The 23912-nt window shown below is 33.0% G+C and overlaps 1 protein-coding gene across 1 annotated transcript; it reads left to right on the top strand.

The window, feature by feature from the left end:
• Positions 1-23714, top strand: LOC133325121 (putative gustatory receptor 57a). The gene is made up of 6 exons (XM_061533945.1): positions 1-60; positions 1094-1135; positions 5920-6912; positions 6997-7128; positions 7358-7468; positions 23544-23714. The coding sequence occupies exons 1-6, from the start codon at positions 1-3 to the stop codon at positions 23712-23714; spliced, it is 1509 nt and encodes a 502-aa protein (XP_061389929.1).
• Positions 23715-23912: the final 198 nt, after the last annotated feature.

The raw sequence follows: 23912 nt of genomic DNA, 5'->3' as shown, positions 1-23912 counted from the left end.
ATGATTGAGAAATTCACCCAGATAATACGGAGCATTGTACTGCCCAGGCGTGGTAATAAAGTAATTGTATTTATTATGGATTGAACTCGGAACGGACAAATGAATGAATGAATGGTCTGGACTGAACAAATGAAAAGGACAGTTGATAGGAAAACAACACAAGGCATATAAATTTTATTCCGGGTAGTTAATATTGGTATGATAATTTCTGCAGATAAAAAGATTAAAATTATAACACCACGACGTGGGGACTTAATGAATGAATGAAGGCAATAGGACCGCAAATGATAAACGAAAATTAAACACCATGTGAACCCGACAACAGCTGCAAAAGGTATGAATGATTATGTAAATATATACATAACCTATAACTATACAACACACAAATATACCTATCAAACATAGATTTAATAGAGGATTATAAGTTAGGCGAAAAATAGCAAAGTAGCTGCAGCTATTCGTTATACATAATTTATAGTTTTCCTCTTCGCCATACAAAATCATTGATTTAATTTGATTAATCACCTTCCAGGCAAATGGTGCTGCGGGGCGGTGGTACGGGTTTTGTCATTCCCTGCTACTGTTCGGCCATAAATTAATGAAATTAACGGAACTCAATTAAATCTACTTAAAAGCTTTGTGTCGATTATGGCCAAATGTTTTGTTCGTTTTTGTGTGTGTTTTCAACAGGAGAATGGCCGACTGGCTGTCATTTCAAATAGAACGGCATTTCAAAGGCTTATTCGTGTTACGATATAAATCTTTATTTATTTGGACTTTGACACGGAAATTATTTGATTTGTAAACAAATAAAATGAATTGGTGGGTGGGTGTTTGCAGGAAGGGGAAAGGGCAACACGCTTAAATACTTTATGCCGGAAATAATCATTTCCATTATCTGTTCTATACTTGATTAAATTTCAATGGATACTACAATTATTATTATTCTAATTAATCTGAGCATATAATAATGGGTTGAATTTCTTTCGAACTCACAAATCATATATATATGTATATATATATATATATATATATATATTATAATAATATATTTATATATTAATGTTTATTTGTAAATATTTTATGTTTACAGACTGTTACCATAAATAATACCACATTGCCGACGATATTACGGGTAAGTAGAATGACCTATTTCAAACTGATTGCCACATAAAAAATATTGAAATAAAATGGTAATAGATATCGAGAGCTTGATAAATATGAAGGTGGTTTCTAAGTTGCCACAAATCAACTATCAACACAATTTTTTTATTTTCAATGAGAGAAACGGAATAAAATCTGCATATAGTAAGAATTTGAATTCCAAGCTAAATTAGATGCTTGGAAGTCTTTCCATGGCATAGGGCTCTTCAACAATAAGTGTTGTTTTGAATTATCCGAAGATTTTGAAGCCTTTATTCTTTATCAAGTGATTAGAACTAGGCCATTACTAAAATGCTGTCATATTTCGCAAGAGTTCGTGAAGAACCTTGTCGTACCGCATCACACACTATAATCCACAAATTAGAGCTGTGGAGAAATACTGAAAATATTTTGTGTAAAGACTTAGGTCTTAAGTCTTAAAAAGCAAAGGTGGTTATTAGATCCAGTCGTTTGATCTTCGAACCGGCCATCAGCATCTTCGTAACTTCCCGAGTGTGATTTTAAAATTCGTGAAAATGATGAAAATTCCGTCGAAGAAATATCTTTACTTATGTGGCTCAGAAAACCTATGAGTTGTTGAAAAGTCTCTCCATTCTCAACGCGTGATTTTTGGTGCGGTTAAAGGTAATTGCACATTACCTTTTCGTAAATAAGGTTGGGTCAACAGTTTCGAGAGATGAATAATGTTTTATGGTCGGGATTGAATTGTATCGATGTAGTTATAAGCGTTTTATATGTTGTTTTCTTTATATGTTTGATTTATACTGGATTAGACTCCAGTTTAGGAAATATAGCTAAGTAAGTAGTAAAAATCGTATTTGCTTCTATAGAAAAAAAGTTCGTAGGCCATCAGGACTATAGAAAAAAATCGTAGGCTTTAAGGACTACTTTTTTCAATAGAAAAAATTTGAATTCTTTTTTTGATAAAAAAATCAAAGTGAGGGAAATTTTTTTATAAAAAAATGGTAGTCCCTCACTACTTTTTGCTATAGAAAAAGAAATAATTTTTTAGGAAAAAATCGTAGGCCTTTTTCAATAGAAAAAAATCGTAGGCGCTCAGGACTACTTTTTTCCCATACAAAAAAATCGTAGGACCCCCGCACAACTTTTTTCTTACCAAAAAATTCGTAGGCCCTCAGGACTACTTTTTTCTATAGAAAAACTTTTTTCTATAGAAAAAAGAACGTAGGCCTTAGAACTAATTTTTTCTCATGACTACTTGATAAGCTGACATTTCAAAGTTAGCTCCCTTTGCATTCTCGGAATAAATGCAGCGTGTGTGCGGACCTATACCACGTGCTGGGCTGACATTCTGGACACCGTACTTCATATGAATTGGGACAACTTACTTGTATTCCTTTTACACGTCGGCAACAGTATTAGATCTAAAGGTTTCGTTTCACATCGTTAGACCTCTCTATCTAGATAATGCAGATCCTTCCGAACGCCTAAGGAAGGATCCTCGTCTCCTAATGTAGATAGTCCACAGGTGCCATGAAGAGACACCCTGTTGCATGACAACGTTCTGACAGGTTTAAATAATAATTTGGCCTCTTGTCTACACCAAGATTCAATATCTAAAAAATTAAATTCGTGGGGCCATCGAGGACATACGACATTGGTTTTCTATATATAATAGACTGAACTGACTGAAGTAATCTTACATCTGTAGATGGCCCACTCCAACTGTCTAAGACTCCATTGATCTTATATCCATAAAAAAAACGGATTGATCTGCTATAAATTATAAATGATATTGTCGTCCTATCTATTTGAGACCACATTGGTATTCTATCAATTGAATATCCGATTGGCCGTCTTTTTTTATATCGAAAACGCCATTGGTTTTCCAATTGGTTTATAGAAGACCCCGTCTCTGTATAGAAGATACCACTGGTATCAGAAGACTTCTTCGATAGAGGATCCATAGGTATTAGATTTATAGATGACCTCATGGGTCTTCTATCGAAAGATGACCCCATTGGTCTTCTATTTATAGATGACCCCTTTGATAGAAGGCTATAGAAATGTCCGTTGGCGGTATTCTAGTTATGGCAGCCACCATCGGTCTTCAATCTGAATATCCCATTAATTATTCCCTTGCACTTTTAAAACAAACATCTTTGAATTTTGTAGAGGTTAGTTGGTCTACTATTTGTAGAAATACTAAAATTGCTTTTTTTTAAGACCTTTCATATATGACAAGTTTGTTTTTTTTCTATAGACAACCTTATCGATTATGTTTTAGAAAAATCAAATAGGCCTTCCCTTGTTACTTGGACTACAATAATCTAACTTTCTTAGAAATTATTTTTTTATTCTATAGGACAATGGCTGCTTTACATATTAGACGGAAAGATTATAGAATTTATGTTTTGTTTTTTATTATTTTTAATGTCTATCATTTTCAATGAAGTAAGTTTTATATTTTTGATACAGACATTGCTGCTAATGACCTAATATTTCAAGGAGTTTGACTTTCCCAATATATCAATAGAATTCGCTGCGGCATGTATCTTTCCATTTATCTACAAATTATGTAAATGATATTAGGAAAATTGTATGGCTGATTTGTGAATATTTTTTCCTTATTTCAAGTTAGACATTTTATTTAAATTTCGTGGGAGGAATTTTTTTCTGATAAAAAATAAAAATAAAATACCAACATACAACTGTGGCTGTCCCTGTTACAGCCATTCATTTTTTTAATATTCCCCCATTCAGGGAATTTTGTTTGTGTTCTTTTTTCAAATTATTTTGTCTATTTCCAGTTTTCTATTCTATTTCGCTCACCCCATGGTGATTTTATAATTGGATGATTCAATAATATTGCTAGTATCTCTGAACTGAATTTAAAATATTCGGTTTTTTAGTCTCTGCAAGCAGATGAGAGGTTTATATAGATTATAAAATATATACATTTATAGCGGTTTCTAGATCCGGTTCACTAATATCTAATTTTTATTTTTCTTCACTTCATCCCTAGGAAGCTGAAGTTTATTTTAATTAATATCACCCCGGAGTTTCCTATTGGTTAGTTTAGTCAGCTACTGGTTGCACGCTAGCTGCTTCCACGAATGAATTAAACTTCGAGTAAAGTAAACATAACATTTCCTGTCCGAGTGAAGTTCTCGTGGTCATGATAATCCCGACACTGTTGACGTTGTTGGTTTGGGTGACTATGGCATGGTGTCTTTTTTCCCACTGACTGGATAACTGTGCGTGTCATTTACTTTTACTTGTCATTCCATGCCATGCCAGCCAGGGTTATTAGCGTTAAATTAATGAGGAAAATAATTTTTCTTGACCATAAAAATGTTGTAAAAAATAGACAAAAGAAAAACAAATTGAACAAATGACAGAAATGAGTGTAAATCTCTGGATAAAATCATAGAAATCTATAAGACCAAAAATAACAGCAGAGGAATGAGAATGCGAACATAAAATGTCTTGTGCCACAAAGCCACAACCGGATGTGATAATTTAAATTAGCGGATATATATTAACGTTTAATTGGATATTCCAATTTGTGGTCGTGCTCGTGTCTTAATGGAATTTGTTTCTTATTTGTTTTTTTTTCTGCTTTTTGTTTATATCCTGTGGCAATTTTTAATTGGCTCATTTAGTTTCTTTTTAATTTAATTTGGAAAAAAGAAAAGGAAATCTTTAACACAGCGATTAAAGTGCAAAATATTTAGATGTCAATACATAAAATTATTTAGGTTCAATAGAATATGGTAGCCGCCATATAACAATATCTTAAATGTTTCGCAATTTTGTGTAGTACGGACATGCTTGATATACTTCCCAGATTCAGCCACATTTTCCCAACGAAGTAGTTCAAATAGTTTCCATATAAAAAAGTGCCGATCCCATTTTCAGAATTTTTAAGTTTTATGCCGCATTTTTCCAACAGAAGTGCGGGTTCCAGAAGATTGAAAAAACAATTTAGAACGATTTCGATATTGAACTAATTTTTTTGATAGCTCCTGCACAGTGCACACAAAACGTGTTGGAATAACTCCCTTTTTCGGTATTTTGAAGACTCTTCCACCATTTTCCTATATAACATGTATTTCTTTTCGAATAGCCTCCATTTAAAAGTTCTCGACCATTTTCTGTATTGGGAAAATATTACCCCCATTTTCCAACATAACGGGTGATATTTGTCATTCGAGATTGGGTCGCGTTACAGAAAATCGTCAATGTTTTTTATATCATCGCCCCCATATAATCTTGGGGATTTAAATTTTGAGACCGATCAGTATGCCCTTCGGATTTTCGAACGTTCAAATACCACTTGGCATAATTATTTTAAGATATATGTACTCGTTTAACACCTCGATTTGTCATTTACAAATGTGAATTAACAAACGTACCTATCCTTTTAATGGACTAATCATTGCTACACAAACACCAGCCCTACCTATCGCACAATTAATCAGCCATTGGCATTAAAATCCCCGCAATACCATATTGGCCCATTGCCGAATAAATATTATGCCTCAAATTATTACAAAAACTAATCTACTAATTAAAAGGGATAACCGAACAAAAATCAATTCCAACGGCATTTTATTCAAATCTTCGATTTCGTAATTGCGATTATGTGTGTGGCGCAAAACGATTTTCATGTCGCATTTGATGGGCATTTAATCAAATTAATTGGCATTTGTTCATTTGTGTTTTTTTTTCCTTCTTCTATAATCTTCACCCGGGGCTAAATCAAAAAGGCAATAAAAACAATGATTTTAGTTCCATTTGAGAAGGCCACTAAATAAACAGCCGCCGGAAATATTCGCAGAATTTGATATGCCGTTCATTTTGCATAGAGTTTGGAAAAAACCACAAAACATCTACGATTGCTGTCGGCTATTGTGTCAAATACAATTCATACTCGGCTGTAGTGGTATAAGAAGTAGTGGGGGTTCGGGCAAATATGTTTGTGATTGGATATCGCTAAGTTACACTGCCCTAGCTGTGAGCTGTACCTTGGCAACGCTGGGATTAACTGCCTATGTGAAATTTCAAGATCCATATTTGGTGGAAATGGATAGTTTGATTAAATCGATTATTTACTTAGAGCTGAGTATGTCATTGTTTATGTATATAACCACCACCACAATGGTGGCCGAGGCCAAGACCCACTTACAGTTATATAAAAGGATAAATGATTTGGATTTGTTGCTGATTCGTGAATTTGGTTGCAACATGAATTACAAAGTGTTGATAATGAAACATTTGCAATTGCTGGGATTTACCACCGCCATCTATTTGATAATCATTGTATTGGGTATTACCCGGGCAACGGATTGGAGAAATATGATACTCAATCTGCTGTCGGCATTGGCCTATATTTGCATTACAGGTGGACCCACTCTCAATTTCTTTATACAAATGAATTTTGCCGAAGTGTTGGGTATACGTTTTCGTCTATTGCAAAAATTATTGAAAAGCAAACCACCAAACATCGAGGAGGGTAAATTAGTGGAACATTTCCAGAAATTAATTGATTTGGTGGAAAAATATCACGATTGCATTCGCATGACAAATCAAATATTCTCCAAAAGCTTAATCATCATAATGTTACATGACTTTACACTGACCACAAGTGAATTGTATTTGATTTTTGGAGGCCTAACCGGTTCCGGCAGTAATGCTTTGATTTATTTTGTTCTATTGGGTCTGGTGTTGCCCATTTACAAGATGACTGTGGGACCAGTATATTCGGAAAATGCTATTAAGGAGGTAAGGAGGTATTTGTGTTAAATTTAAATTACAATTTTAAAACGTTTTTAATTACAGGAAAATAAATGTTTTAAAATTATTCAGGATTTGGATTTCCATTATAGAAGTTGCAATAAAATACGTGATATGGTTGCCATTTGCCTAACCTGGCGCTGGGACAATAAAATACCGTTTACAAGCGGCAGTATGCCCCTAAATATGGAGACAATTGCTGGGGTAAATAAATATTAAATACTTCTTAAACAAAAACAAAACTGAGGATACTCCATCGACACCAATAGTTGTCAAACAATCTAACTATAAGAATATTCAACACAATATTTAATTAAAATGCTGAACTATAACTTTTATACAGTTGTTGGTGTCAATCCTGTTTTAAGACTCCCCAGCTTTGTTTACAACACATCACAACTAAATGTAATTAACCTCTTTGTCTCCCTTAAAGGTCTATGTGGAGATTTTCAATTACATCCTCATTCTAATACAATTCCGTATGACCCAGGAAATGGGTGATCAAATTGAGAAACAAAAGAATACCATTCAGGATTGGATTGGGGTAGATTATGTTTAATTCGAAAAACTCCGACAATAAAAACTCTGCATGTGAACGAATGTGCCCTTTTTCGGCATTTGTGCGTAATGATTTCTCAAACAATGGCCAGTAAACTATTGTGGATTTGTTGTTATTTATCACAGTAATACAGTGGTCCATATGGAGCTAAACGTTATTGTAAATACTATAAAATGTAAATACTGATTTAATTAAGTGTGTTTATTTATAGCAAATAAACTGCGAAACTACATTTTGTTTAGTATGGAAAATTAAATGCATGGGTCTGATTTAAAATCGAATGTATTTTCTTTTTTGTAAGTAACGCTGACATTTTTATGATGTTCACCATTAAAAAAATCATCAAAGAAAAAATAAATTCAGATGTATTTATGTAGAATTTTCCTTTTGGGTTCTATTATGTTAGCTATTCCTTTCCATTCAACATAGACGTGTCAAAAACCCTGGAAAGTACAATTTATAAAAGTGAATATTGAAGGTGATGTAATGGGCTGTCGTTCAAGAAAAGTGCCTCTATGGTGGAGAAGAACCGTCCAGATTTAAATGCTATCAAGAAGACACTACTTGGCAATTCTTGAAGGAACGCTGAATAAACCGGGCCGCATGTCTCTGAAAAATGAAATGTATTTTAACTGAAAAATTCTTCATTTCATTCCCAAGAGAAGGACAGACAGGATCGCACTAATTGCTATAGAGCATAACGCTGTGCGGGGCAAAATATGTAACTTCCCGAACATATCGGAAATATTCCATTAAGGCGAAATTAATAAAACTTCTAGAAGACTACGAGAGCTGTAGGAAAAAACGAAACATGGATTCGATGAAAATACGTTTTGTCATGCCAAAGGTAAAAGGCGAATGGATGTGCCAGAAGGATTAGAACAATCTAAAAACAGGTGCCGACAACATTCACCCATCCAAACAAAGGAGGACAATAAACGCTACAGTATGCACACATACCAGCTCAGCGATGCATGAGTGTATCGAAAGTAGTTTGGACAGCAGCAGTACATATAGTCCTTAGGAGGAACATCAAAGACCAAACGGAAGTATAACCGAAGAATCATTGCAAGACCCCTAATTACAATTCAAACCTCGTGTGAGTCCACGGGGATATCTACAAAAAAGTTGTTCGGTTGAACGAACACTTGTAAAGCACGTTCTTTTAAACACTCTGAGTGCTTTGAATATCAGCCCGAGATATTCTATTCAACAATTAATAGAGAAAGTTGATTACTCTCAATTTTGAAAGCAGGAGTGCTCAAACAATGCAGAAGTCCCACGAAGTTGTTTATTGTTTCGCGTTAAAGATTTCAAAGATTTGTCTGTGGCTCTGAATGACTACCGAAAATCTGACTTCAAAAATTGTCGAAAATGCCTATAAATAACTAGTGAGCGGAGCAGTATAATCGGACAGGGCTGACCATTTGATATCCTACACAACTAACACGAACATCTAAACTTCTGAGGTTCTATATTCTGAGTCTGGGCAATATTTCGCGATATTTGCACCATCTTGATTGATGATTAGTCAATAGGTTCTAACCCTGACATACTTTCCAAATCTCGTTTTCCCTAGGTGAATATTTACGTCATAAAATAAAAATTTGGGGATGAATAGTAATACTTCACCGTGTAAAATATATTATAACAAACCCCAATTTCATGTAAAATTTCAAAGAGATCAGCGCTACATTTCCACCCTCTAGTGGGGTAATAGTAATACTAAACAATATTATAACGAATATCAGGAAATGTCTGTATCCACTTGACCTGCTAAGTATTGACCGGTCTTTATCAAAACAGTCATCCTTATTCTTTGGCTCGATCCCCTTCTCCATGTAAAATTTCACGATAATTGTGGTCTCTGGAGCGACCAGAAAATCTGACAAAAATAATGTTTTTGGTTCATTTCATCCCTTAAATATTATCCCATTTTTATCAAAATCTATAGGGCTTGTCATTGGCCAGAACCCATCCTACATGCAAAATTTCGGGACCATTGGTCCATAACTGTGGCCTTTCTTCTAATTTCGGTTTATTCACATTCACTAACAAAATAAGACCACCACTGTGCGTTTTTATAGTTGTACATTTATTAAATATTGTACCACAAGTGAAAGTGGACGTATGTTCCAATTTTGAATTTTTTACTGGATCTTTATAACAGTGTGTGTATGTGTGCCTATGTGTTTTTGTTAATATTTCCCTTGATGACCACATATTGTGTCACGAACATCCACAATCACACACACTCTGACATTCTCCCCACTGCTTCAAATTCCTTTTTTGTCTACCAACTGACAGTGTGTGAATGGGAATGGTGTTGCAGCTGTGTTTTATCAAATTAAAATCTCTCCTCAATATGCTTAAAACTAATTGTTGGTGACACAAATTGCTCGACAACAATGAGACCATGGTAGCAGCAAACCAACCGAGCGACCGACCAACCAACTTCAATTCCGAAATGTCGAACATTGTTTTTTGTGTCAAACAGTGCTAACATTCGGAAGTTGATGTTCGCAGAGCGTACAAACGAAGACTGATGTTAATATCATTTTTCAGTTTTCAGTCACAAAGTGTTGAAATGGTCAGGGGTGGAGAATAGAGACGATTTTCAGAAGGAGCAAAATATACTCAACTTCCGCACATTCCTATAGGCATACAAAATAATATATTTAAAAATTATAAATTTAATATTTAAGAAATTTTAAAATGTCTTGAAATTTATTCCATTACATCTCTGGCTACATCATTGTTTCAAATGATATCCCCTTTGACGCTTCACAAGGCCATTGACGCCTAGCTGCAAATGTGTGTGTTGTGTGTGGTAACGGACAACGAATAAATGCATGTTAGCTCCAACGCCTGTATCAGCGGATGTACGTCCGCCCGACCGACCGACCATTCTCCAGCTCGTACATGGGCACTGACATATAAATGAATGAAGAGGGTATTCCGATCTAACTACATTTTCCGCCATGTCATGTTGATGTTGTCTATTTTGAAGGCCGTTATCATTGAAATCATTACGGATGGGATTTGTATTGCAATGTGAATGACAACTACGCGAATATCTACATATGTAGTCGGATGTCTGTCCAACCATTGATCTGTCGAATTGAGAGTATTTAATTTTTGTAATTATTCGTTGGGCGGTTGTAGATTTCATTTCACAGAGCACCACCCCCGCCCCACTCGCTTGTGAATGCGAATATAACGTAATTTTATTCATATCCTTGTTATCCTTTATGTTCATTTACATGTTAAAATCCATTGCCATTGGCATTGATATTGTTGTTGGCAGTGGTGTTTGAGTGATAATGACACACCCTCACTACCATTGGAATACTTTGTTGTTCAGTTGTTGTTGATGTGGTTATTGTTGTTGGGGCTGCTGTTGCTGCTACTGTTGTTACTACCACAGCCTCTGATGTTCTGATGATATTTCATTACGCCTTAAATCGTCCCGTAATTAATTACAATGTAAATTATTAACAGCAAATAAATGTGCGTTCAAAAACCCACAGCAATGTGGAATAACCCATACCCATACACATGCCTGCCAACATACAGAAGTGTGTGTGTAGGCTGACAGGTATGTGTTAGTGCTGTTGGCACATAACACCGTACAATGCGGTTTTTGGATAATTCAATATTTAAACTGTGATATATGGCCCTTGTAATTGAATCCATATTAAATAATGTGTCATGCCAACATGGCTACCAACCGATTCCTAACTAACTACCATGCCTGCCCGGCTGTCATCCATCAAATGTCTGTGTTCCACTAAATTTCTGATGACTGTAAATTGGATTTAGTGAAAACTAAAATCAATAAATGTTGTAATGTTTGATTTTTGTTTTGTTCGGCTTCTAATCTGATGGAAATTAAATTTATCAGAAAAATTTAGTTTTGAGAATTTTGTAAATAATCGAATTTACGGGTGTATATTGATATTATAAATTATGTCTTTATTATTATTTGGTGGGTATGTGTTGAATGTAGATTAGTAGTGAATGGAATTAACTTTTACTAAAGCCAACAATTGTGTTTTGCAGTATCTGAATTTTAATATTATTTGATGTCATGCAATTAGAGTGGGTATTTTTAATTTATAAATTACATAACAATATCATAAAACTAATAGAAGATAGATAGCAGACATATGGGGTATGATATATATATATATATATATATTATAAATTTTTTCTACAAAAATGTTCAAAAAAATATCCTATTTAATATTATGGAGGGTATAAGAAGATGTGATCTCCCAATGCAGTAGTTAACATTCTTGAGCAAAGTGGAAAATTTCACCAACACTAAATCTTCACTAAATCACATAAAAATTAGGAAAATTTAAATGGATGAATCAAAAATTTCTTTTGAGTTATCCCGGATGAAGATTAATATAAAATTTTATATTTTTTTATATAATTTTTATTTTTTTATTTTTTTTTTTAATTTTTTCAGGAATTCCGATATTGCCTTTGCAAATTTTTGATTGTCAGCAATGTGGAAAATTTGGCTAAATAATGAATTTTTGAATTTATTCCAATGCATAATTCTATGCCAGTACATTGAATAATTTCTAATTTTTTGTGTAACCTTTTCGAATATTCTAACAATGAGACTTAGCAATTAGTTCGTATGAGTACTGACAGTATGTATACGCCAACAGGAATTTCAAACAAATGAAATACGGTGATAACAAGGTATTCGCCAAGTATAACTATTTTTATTAGGGGTACGAGTTCTTTGCTAATTTTTTCCAAAAGGCTGATAAAGGTCCCGAAGTTTAGAATTTGCATGAAATGTATGTTTTATAAACGCTGATCATATATTTGGAAACTACCACTAAACCCTAACTTTCTGCGGATTTATATTTTCAGCCAGGACAATATTTCTGTTGCACCCTCTTTACCGATTATAAGTCAAAAGGAACTCGTTCTTACTTTGGCATCTTGTAAATTTTCACACCGAAGTTTTTGTCCGTTTGACCCGCTATATATAGACCGATCTTCACCAAAACAGTCATGCTGATTCTATAGTCAGACCCATTTCTCTGTGTAAAAATTTGTGATGTTTGAGTCATAACGGTGGCCTCTCGAGCTACCAGAAAAACAGACAAAATAAAGTTTTTGATCCATTTCATCCCATAAATAGGGGTATTCTTTGGCCAGAAGCGGTCCTATATGTTGAATTGGTCAATAAATGTGGCCTGTAGCGTGTTTACAAATTATAATATACAGATGGATTGACGGACGGACACACATATCTATATCGACACTATTTTTTATACAATGTCCTAGAAAATATTTTATTTAATTTAATGTAGGTCAATAACCAATAAATAAACTCCTTCAATACATAGTAAATTTCCATTCTAATACTCAACACTTACAAAGAGAGAATTAGTAGTTTCTGCATTCAATATCATTCAGTAGACATGATTTTATTTTATTGCCCCTTTTTATCAAGATGTATTTGATAATAAAACTAAAACAAAAACAACATCTACAACTACATACCACCTAGCTGCTAGCTACTATCAGGAATGAGTGCATTATATTTATACAGTTTATATACAATCCTATTACAGTTTATTACTGTTACGTTTATTACGTAAACACATGCAACTTTATACCATCATCTGTATACAAACACATACTCGCACACTTATACACCCACAAGTGTTATCGTATGCAGACGTATCGTAATAAATGCAATCTACCCTAGCTGGAGAATTTTTTTTTTAATTTTGTTGCTTTAAATGTTTAACAACAGTAACAGAATAAAATACATTAAATTGAGAAATTTATCGATGAAAATATTTCAATGGAATTGAAGTTAATCCACACACACACACAAACACACTGCCTCTGATATAGGGGTGCTGCTGTTGTATAGTTGCAGTAAAATGAAATAAAAACAAAACGTTTATCTTAATCAGTTGTATATTCAGACATATGTATGGGATAGAGCCTAATGTGTGTATGTATGTATATTTGTGCACATATGTTGATGTAGAAGCCTGTCTGATGATTTGGTCGACGTACATACATATTCAATAAAGAAAATTGTAACAAATTGAAATGCGAATATTCAACAATATGTGAGAGAAAAAAATGCGCATGAATTACAATGGGTGTTAAGGTTGAAATAAAACAATTTATTAGCAGAATTTTGTCGTATATTTCAGTTGTCACTTAAACAAAATTATTGTTTAATAAAAATCGTTAATATAAAATGCTCATTTTTTTTGTGATTTGAGGTTAAAAAAACAACATTTTATTCTATTTAATCCCGACAAACTATGGAAAAGGGATATCATAGAAATTTCTTTAATTAAAGTTTTGTGATATAATCAAGGATTTTTTTACAAAAAATGTAAGTAGTGTTGGCGGGTTATTTGGAATACCATTTGTTTATAGTTTTTGCAACATAGTCAGACTGAATCCCAGTTTGTTGTTTTTATAATAAACAACTACATATTAGTGAGGCATGTGTGGCATTGTCCGCCGAGGAAGACTATAATTTCGAATATCGCCACTAATCCTCATCAGTTCCCTTAGTTTTTTGTTGGGATAGTCTCCCCAGAAGCTATTTATAGATTCTTTACAAAAAAACCTTTCATACCCAAATGTCTCTTGTGACAAAGCGAAGTTTTTACGTTACCAGCAGTACGGCCTCAATGAGAACTTCGTTAAATTTTATATATTTTTCAACAACTTGAAATATTCACCAGAGACACCATAATGCATATTCCTAAATAAAATGTATGTCGTAAAGACGATTTGTTTCAAAAGCCTATAGAACATAGATGCTGTAAACAATAATGTTTCAGATCGTAGATTAAACAAAATATTTTCTTCGTAGATCAACAGATCATAGATTCTTTAAAGAATATTTTTTAATGGACTGTAAATGGAAGATTTTTTGAAGAAAATGAAAGAATACTTTTTCAATGTCTACAGAGCGTCGATTTTTTAAAAGATGTTGCCTTTTATATGGGACCTAAAGAGCGTAGATTTTTTAAATCAATTTTTTTTTTCTAGGAACTACAGAGCGTAGATATTGTACATAAAATTTCCTCTAGGAGCTACCGAGCGTAGATTTTGTACAAACAACTTTCCTCTAGGAGATACAGAGCATAGATTTTCTTCTTAAACATTTGTCCAGGACCTACAAAGCGTATATTTTTTATTAAACATTTCTCCAGGACCTACAAAGCTTAGATTTGTTATTGAACATTTCTCCAGGATCTACAAAGCTTAGATTTTTTATTAAATTTTTTCTAGGACCCGCAGAGTTTAGATTTTTTAAATAAAATTTTCTCTAGGACCTACAGAGCAAAGATTTCTTAAATAAAATATTCCCCAGATTTTTGAAATAAAATTTTCTCTATGACCTACATAGCTTAGATTTTTTAAAGAATGTTCAATATGTTAAAAAAAATCTCATGCATGTATATTCATAAAAATTTTATAGGAAATCAGAAAGTAGATGTCTTCTATAACCGCTCTAATGCTATATTAGAGCTTTGAATCGCCCTTGGAATCATAGCTTTCAAGTGTCCTTAAGGGATGATGTCGTAAGGTTTTAAATCACAAGATTCGCCGGCCAATTGTCATCACTTCTCCAAGAGTAAGCATTTTCTGTAAAAGAAAAGATCCATCATGTTAAAAATAAACGTTATTTAGATTAATACCTTCCAATCATCGATAGCACAATCCATTGGTCTCAACTGTGCATTCACCCCTTTTTCGAGAAAATAAATTTCAATTGTGTATTCATTTTTATGTAAACTATTATGTAATACTAAAACCTTCTTTTACATTTGGCCAATATATTCCCAGGAAATAGCCAACATCAAAATAATTTATTATTCCCCCTTTTTTTGGAATTCTAAAAATCTGACCAAATACAAATGATGGCATAATCAGCAGCATAATTCTTGTCAATAAGCTTCGCATTCGCATTTTATTTCACACATACACATATCTTCATACCCACACATATCTACATACATAAGTACACTACTAATGTCTTACAAGCCTGCCTCAACATGTTATGGCCATAATTCCACACACACACACACTTACATGTGGATGGTGAGAGGATGTCCGTATAACAATTGCCGCTTTATCAAGTGATAGATGGCAGGCAGTTATGGACAACAGTAACAGATTACTGAACATTAATATTTGCATTGAAATCGGGAACAGCCACCCACCAGAATGATGTGAAAGAATTGGCGGATATGAGGACATGAAGTATTGTCGACAACTAATGGTGGTTAACCTGAGCGAGTGAGTATCTATGACCTTAATTTGTAATGAGTTAAGTGAGTGAGACTAAACTGCCAGCGATGATGATGATGGTGGGATGGCGTCTAAATGCGGAAAGAGTGTAAATAGCCTAATTTGCTTTTACACCAATGTAAATGTGTGTGAATGATATTAAAGTCATTATGTTTAGTATATCGTTAGCTAAATGCAAAAAGGCGTAACTAACAAAAGCATAATTGTGTAGGAGAAGCAAACAACAGTTTTGAATGAAAACTATAAACATGTCATGTGAAATGAAAAAGTATGCCCGGCAGGGTGATATTGCATATGACGAATAACAGACTATACTTTTTTTTACAAATTTTTGGCAGTCATAACAATTAAGTAAAAACGTGAACGTTAGTTACGCCTTTTTGCATTTAAAAAATAAACCCACCAATGTTTTTGAATGTGTGTGAATGATATTAAAGTCATTATGTTTAGCCTTTTTGCATTTTAGCTGACGATATGTATGTCTGTTAAATGTTTTCTTAGGATAATTGAAAAAAAAACTAAGGTAATTGTTTGAAAAGTATACGAGTTTAAAATAAGGGTTCTTCAACATAAGGTTTTTTTTAATTATTCTTAATTTCGGAAGCTGCAAAAAGGATTATTGAGGTCAGTCAGAATTCAAACCGGGCGATCACCAACAACTTCACCCACAAATTTATAAGAAATCCCAAGCAATGAACTATTTTAGGTCTTCTGTGTGCTGTAAAACAGAAATAAAAGTAATACGCATGAGTGATGACAATATGTATACATCAACAAGAACTATAATGTAGTACAATTAAGTTCTACAATTTAATGAGCAAATTTGTTGAACGGAAATTATATTTAATGTTTCGATTTGAGTTATTTAATTTCTTAAAATCGATCAGATACGTGGAAGAAGAAAATTGGCCGGTTGACGAATCGTTGTCTGCGAAAATTTTAATTTTTTGTACTACGTGCGTATGAGTGTTGACAATATGTATACGGCAACCAGATGCTTAGATTTTTTTAATCTTCTGTTCATTTTCGATAAATCTAGTGTCGAATGATAATACACAATATTTTTGACCATGATTAAAGCGAGCTTCTCTATTCTATAAAATAAATTAGACCAAGGGGATAATACAAGTATTAAAGGCGTAATGTAGTAGGTAGTGTAACAGACAACAAATCGGAGAGTCGATGGTTGCAAATTCAGCGGAGGAAGAAAATTCTTCAAAATGGGTTTCGAATATTTGTTAAAAAAGACTTACCATACCAATGAAATGGGTCCCAAATAATTAGTATCCGTGTCATTCGGAAACGAACCTCAACACCATCAACATATGAGAATAACACAAAATTGAAATGGCATTGGATAGCGCCACCCACGGAAAACGGAAACACTAAACACACAAAGGCCACTGCCACAGCAAAAAAATCAAGGAGGCGTTCTTTCTAGGCAACGATAGATGGCAGCACACAGAAGACCTAAAATAGTTCATAATAACAAAGCAAAGATATCCATATCACATTTATTAAACTGAAATCGTTGCCAAGCATCCAATTGTTAAATTGTTAAAAGTTTACCACCGAAGCCTTGGCGATGAAACTGTAAGTTTCTTTAAAAAAATACTTTGACCCTATAAAAGATTTCATTTAAAAACAGCGAAGAAATTGTCTACCAATGTATGACATTTCCATTATTCCTAATATAAACCTCAGTATGACACACTTCCCGCTGTTCACGTATATTATTTAATGTGGTGAGGACTGCCAACTAATTTGTTGTTAGCATCATTATAATTATACGGGTCAGTTATTTGTGACATGGTTACATAGCAATGTTTTCACTGCTAGGAAACCTAACTATAGTTTGATGGATATTTGCATAAGAGCTCATAATTGATGTTAACATAGACATGATTACACAAAAGTTTGTAATATGTATAATAATAATAAAATAACAGCTAACAAGTTAATCATTATTATCATTGAAACTGAAATATACAACATGATTTCTATATAAATACATTTACATGTACACAACAGTATAATATATACAAAAATTATCTTCCTTTCTATAAAGATATTTCTTCTTCAATTACTTTAAATTTCCTGTTTAACTTGCACATACACGTATGTATATGTCGCAAAATTTAAATAATTTTTGTGGGGAATTTCAACAATTTGATTTGTATTCAAGTCAAATACCCCCTAATAATAACCATAGCAAATTCGACAAAGGCAAATAATTACATAAAGGAAACTCATTGTTGAATTCAATAGCATAGCGGCGTATACACAATGCAATGAAGCATAAATAATATTTCAGCTATTGTCTGTTTGTGTGTCTGTCTCTATGTATGCAGTGCTTTTGTTTTCCGAAATCAATACAAACAAAATATTATTGTGTGCGGATTTTTGGGAAATAACACTAGTGTATATGGGCAATATTGCCAATTTTTTAACATAGCTGAAGCGGAGGTTCACCCCTTTATAACTGGGGAACTACTTAAGTATATGAAAAAAAGTGAATAGTTTTGGGTTAATTGATCTGTCGGTGCAAACTGTTCATGATATTGACCTCCAAACTTTATTTTGGTGGAAGCTGTGCCTACTTTAATGTAAAAAAAAGTCTTCGTGTCAAAAGAAAACTAGAAGCTAACAAAATGGGGACTACGCCCCTTATGTATCATTTTTCAAAAATTTAACTGCATCTACCTTTAAATGATGCTGACATTTTGAAGCTCGATTTTGAGTGTTTTTTGAATTTTACTTCTAGTTTTAATGCGCAAACAGGAATTTATAAAAATCGATTATAAGATTATTGTAGTCGCGAATCTGCGTTATTTGATATGTATTTTGTGTATGTAGTATGCACAGCTTCAGAGTAATATTCATCCGAAGGTGCGAATTTTGTGCGATCAAACTTCTAAAAAACCTATTTTTCGGGCCAAATTTTTAGATCTGTCAACTGAATGATATGGGTACCCGCGATCAATAAGGTTTTTTACGTTTCGGATGATATAAAATCTTCTTCGTGAAAATCCATCTACTAGAACGGCGGGAACTGGCCTTCCAAAAACACGAAATTTGGTAAAAAATGTTTTTGAAAATATCGCGGTTTTATTTGCGTTTTCTGTGTATCATTTCCGCTTCAATAAATGACCTCATACGGATTTTGATCTTTTTCGAAAAGAAAACTTTAAAAACTTCAGCCGAAGGAGAGATGTACCCAATTTATCTCAAAAATAGTTTCAGCTCATCCATGGTTCTTAATGGACCACATTGAAATCGGTATAGATCGATGTAATTTTTTAGGGTGCACACCGAAATCGGATGCGCGTTAATGGCATATGGAGTTTTCGGAAATTATTCGCGTTTTACGATTTTTTGGGTACTTCAATGCAACGTGTGGCACATCTTAGTCGTCAAATGAAATTTCGCAAAATGTATATGGATTGGAAGATAAACTTCAGTACTTAAAATGTATATTTCATAATATTATTTTATTTTAAGATTTATTCCTATTTATAGAATTCTAAGATTTATCGGAAGGGTCTTGATATAATCCGCAAGGCGTATACTTATACACAAAAGGTGATTATTATTATATATGTAAATTTTTCAGCGAAATTCGGGTAAAATAACAGAATAACCCCAACATTTTTTTCTGAAATTTGTTGTATACAATTAAAAAAATAAATATGATGACATTTTTTTCGAACCAAAAACAAATATTTTTCCTCAATATCTTGTTTTGTTGTCGCTTTGATTTAGAAACCGCTACACGAACTTGTGTGATTTTGATATCATTTGATTAATTTTTAGGTGTGTGTATGTCATTAATATAATGAAAATATTGATGTAATCTGCTATATTTTTTTATTTTTCTTATATTTCGCGAATATGTGCAACTTTATCGTGTTTATTATAATATATTCATATTCTTATTTTACGGAGGAAGATATATATCAACGTTTTTGGCCAATATAATAAACGGCGTAATTTTAAGATTTTTTTCTTATGCCCAAAATTAAAACCTCGATAACTTTTGCGCGCATCAACCAAAAATTTGATCGCGAACGGTTTCGGAGTCAGAACATTTTTCTCTATATGTGTACCAAAAATCATAGATGTGCCACAAAAACAAAAAAGCTGATTTTTTGAAAATGGAATATTAAAAAAATTGGCAATATTGCCCATATGTGTGATGCTTGAAAGCATTGAGAGGATAATACGATTAAATAAAAATGATAAAAATGATTTGAAATTAATGAAAAGTGAAGAATTTCTATTAAAAAAGTGCACATTTTAAAGTATTAAATGTACTAGCTAAAGAAGACCGTGGGTGCGTATGACATTTAACAACATGTATAGAACACTGATAGCAGATAAGATATTTTAAAAAGTTTAATCTATGAGTTTTTCCAAATCTAGAAAATCACATATGCGTATGGTATGATTTTGATTTCGAATTATTTGTAACTTTTATAAATGTCCGGATTTTTAAAATATCATGGATCATGGATTAAATATATTCCTTTGAAATCGATACATTCAATCGAATCGTAGATATTTTTTAATGAGAAACAAATTCCAGGCTGTTATAATATGAAGGCGATTTAACACATTAGATTAAATATATTATGGTTTATTATTGTTATTTCAATGTATCTGTTCACTTTTCCGAAATGGGTACATTGGTGCGTATGATTAATGTCAACATGTATACGCTACCAATTTGGTCTTTACATGTAAAATTCTACGTTCAATATTTAAAATTACCACTATTTCTAATTGAAATTTGGTACAATTTTCCGTTCATCGCATTTCTATTTATTAACGTTAAATTTCAACGCAAATGTTTAAAGACATTGCATACATATGTATAATATTTACTTGTTGTAAAATTCAATACCCTGTTTTCGAAGCTATAGTTTGAAATTCATTTAAACGTTTATTCAGGCAATATATTGTTAGTCAGTGATTTAGTTTTGAATGCACGCATGTGTATACATACATATATGTGTGTCCATGCATCCACGTGCAGTGCGTGCACACAATTTTGTACTAAAGAACAATAAAAGCTTAGTATAGATGATTGATTGGATGAATAAATGAATGACTAACTAGTCGACTTAATGATTGACTAACCGAATATAACCACACACCAATATCAACACAACAGCATCAACAATTTAATAGAGTGTACACTTCTAAGATTACATCTGTGGTGTCAGTTGGTTAATGTTAGGTCATATCGAATCATTTAAGTAATATTTTCAATGCAGTTATGTAGATGCACGGCTAAGAAGTCCAAAAAATTATATATCGTATGCGAGAACAAGTAAAAAATCGACAGAGATTTAACGACATTATACAAAAATAAATTTTTATACTTATTTCCCAAGTATCGTTGTGGATTAATAGTAAATTCCGAAACATTCCTACCCATTGTGCAAAGTATATAAATTAAATAATTTCAGAAAAATAGCTTGGGTCTACAGCAGCAGTGCCCAAAATAGGTCCCATGGGCTGTCGGTGTGTGTCAAAACTCTCACACACACAATGATAAAAATAGAAAAATTTGAAAATAAAAAATATTTTCAAAATTGTCATTCATTCCTTTTTGTATTCATACACTGAACAAAAAATTAGGACATTTTATATATTAGTTCTTATGTGACCAATACAATGGGGATTGGTGAAACAGAAGCAAATCTATCGCTATATAGGAAAATATATCATTAACAAGCATATTTGCATTGAATACAAAATGTTTTTCTGTCTTAAAATTTGAAATACAAGTTTCTACAATTTTTCTCACAGTTTAATAAGAGAGAAATATAAATTTGAAATTGTGTATTTGAAACAAATACAATAACAAACATTTGCATGTATTAGTGTGGACAGCCCTGGTCTACAGTAGACTATTAACATAAAACTTGTTTTGAAACACAAACATTTCTGTTTGTTCCACTTCAAAACAATCATTATATATAGTACTTTTATAGAATATAGAACCATTTCGCACATCTTAAATATATGGTGTTGGTAAAACGTGCGTATGAGTGCAGACAATGTGTATACGCCCAACAGAACTATTAATTTATTGTACTAATTTATAGTTCTGGTTGAGGTTACTTCGATTTCAGTGTTTTTAATCGCTCTGCAATTATCCGAGAAGAGAAGAATTTGGGTGCCCGGCTGACGAATCATTCTTGAATTTCTTAGTAATACGTACGTATGAGTATTGACAATACGTATACGCCAACTATAAATTAATACAACTAGGGATTACAATTGAATGAGCTCATTTATTTGAGTTAATTTACAGTTAATATTTCGATTTGAGTATTTTACTTTAATCCCCCAGATCAGTCAGGTAAGGTTGGAAAAATGGCATTTACGAATCGTTGTCTCTGAAGTTTTTACGTTTTGTTGTTAATAGGTGCGTATGAGTACCGACAATATGTATACGTCAAACAGAACTATTATCTTTAACAAATAATTTTTTAGTCTCCATTCATATTAAACCTACATTTCATTATTTTTCGATAAATCCCATTATTTCATTACTATATGGACGACTGAACGAACGCTTATGTGACGATTTAGATTTTCCTAAAATATATATAAAACAATTCAATTACACAAGAGATTCGAACAAATTAACAACTCTATCCATAAACAGAATTATTGTTTTCCTCCCCAAAGTAATAACAATAGGATAGGATGTGCAAATTATGCAAAATATTTGTTATTCGAATGTCAAGTAGTCAACCAATAGATGCAATAGAGCAAGAACAACAACCACAACAACTATAACTACAAATAGATGTAATCACAACATTATTCTGCAGCAGCAACAACAATCAAAATCATTACAAAATTTAAATACAAATGAGCCGAACAAAAGAGGCCACAGCTGCCGCATACAAAATCTGCTTTAGAAATGTTTAAAGCTGCTGCTTCTGCTGCTGCAACGACATCATCAGTATTCTTTTGATATCCTGTCAAGTTGACAAAAACAAGAACAACAACAACACAAATGACAACAACATTTGATTATTATATTACTAATGCTTCCTTGATGATAATGTTGTTATGCTTGTTGTTTGCATGTTGCTTAGTGTAATTAATTACAATAATTACAGTAGACAGACAAAGCATTAGCGTAAATACAACTAAACACAATTACAAAACAAAAACGCATTTTCAAATATACATATATACACTTACAGTGGAAACTCTATGGAATATATATTTCTTGTATTAAAAATTAGAAACCCCGAGATGTTTTCGATTCAAGTGAAGACAAATATTTCAATCAAAATAATGATGCTTTGGCATACCGTTCGGTTCATTCAAGCAATTTTTATAGATGTTATAGGCATAGATTGCGCGGCAGTGAAAATGGTTCCAAAATTACAACATATTGAGCACAACGTCGCACGGACATCGCTACGCTGTCCGTGCTGTTCGGCAAATGCATACTTTTAAATTAAGTTGTTCCTTTTTAAGTTCCACTGTACACAAAATTACATTTCTCCACAATGAAGGCGGCATCTATTAGATAACCACTCATCAAGTCGCATTCATACACTTGCTACCATACACACACAGGCACACATAGCTACATACACACACTCCTATTGTTAACCACAATGACAGTGGATTTGTAGTAGTAGGCAAAGAAACAAATACACATGCAGATATTTAAAGTTTTTGTCTTTGATATTGTCAGCTCATCAACAGCAACATCATCGTTAATGTCAACGGCATTGTTATCGGTGGCAGTAACATCAGTTGCAACACCATCACTGCCCCTCCACGCACCACCCAGCCTACCCACCACCCACCATCCTATGCAATGGATGTCGTTGTCAACGTTTACCATTGTGGTAAAAGAAATTGAATTCTATTCGCTCGCTATGCATTCTTGTTGCTACAAAATGTTGTTGTTCTTCTTGTTGTCGTTGTTCTTTATATCCTGTCAAAGGCATGTCACACATCATGATAGTGCATGAGTGTGTGAGATAATTATCTACGTGTGTGTCTGTGTGAGCGTGCGAAAATTTACTGAGATTACCATCGAAACAAAGACAATGGCTAG

Source organism: Musca vetustissima, unplaced genomic scaffold (genome assembly GCF_032173495.1).
Source record: "Musca vetustissima isolate MV318-11 ecotype Yass unplaced genomic scaffold, APGP_CSIRO_Mvet_v1 utg6677, whole genome shotgun sequence".
In the NCBI taxonomy this organism is placed as follows: domain Eukaryota; kingdom Metazoa; phylum Arthropoda; class Insecta; order Diptera; family Muscidae; genus Musca; species Musca vetustissima.
Note: the sequence above shows the minus strand (reverse complement) of the source record. Positions and strands in the feature narration are given on the sequence as shown.

What these genes read in the sequence shown, in the direction of transcription:
- LOC133325121 (XM_061533945.1), top strand. Translation starts at nt 1, where the DNA reads ATGATTGAGAAATTCACCCAGATAATACGGAGCATTGTACTGCCCAGG. An exon ending in TGCCCAGGCGTGGTAATAAA is followed by an intron (nt 61 to 1,093) that starts GTAATTGTATTT and finishes TTATGTTTACAG; the next exon opens with ACTGTTACCATAAATAATAC. An exon ending in CATTGCCGACGATATTACGG is followed by an intron (nt 1,136 to 5,919) that starts GTAAGTAGAATG and finishes CAATGATTTTAG; the next exon opens with TTCCATTTGAGAAGGCCACT.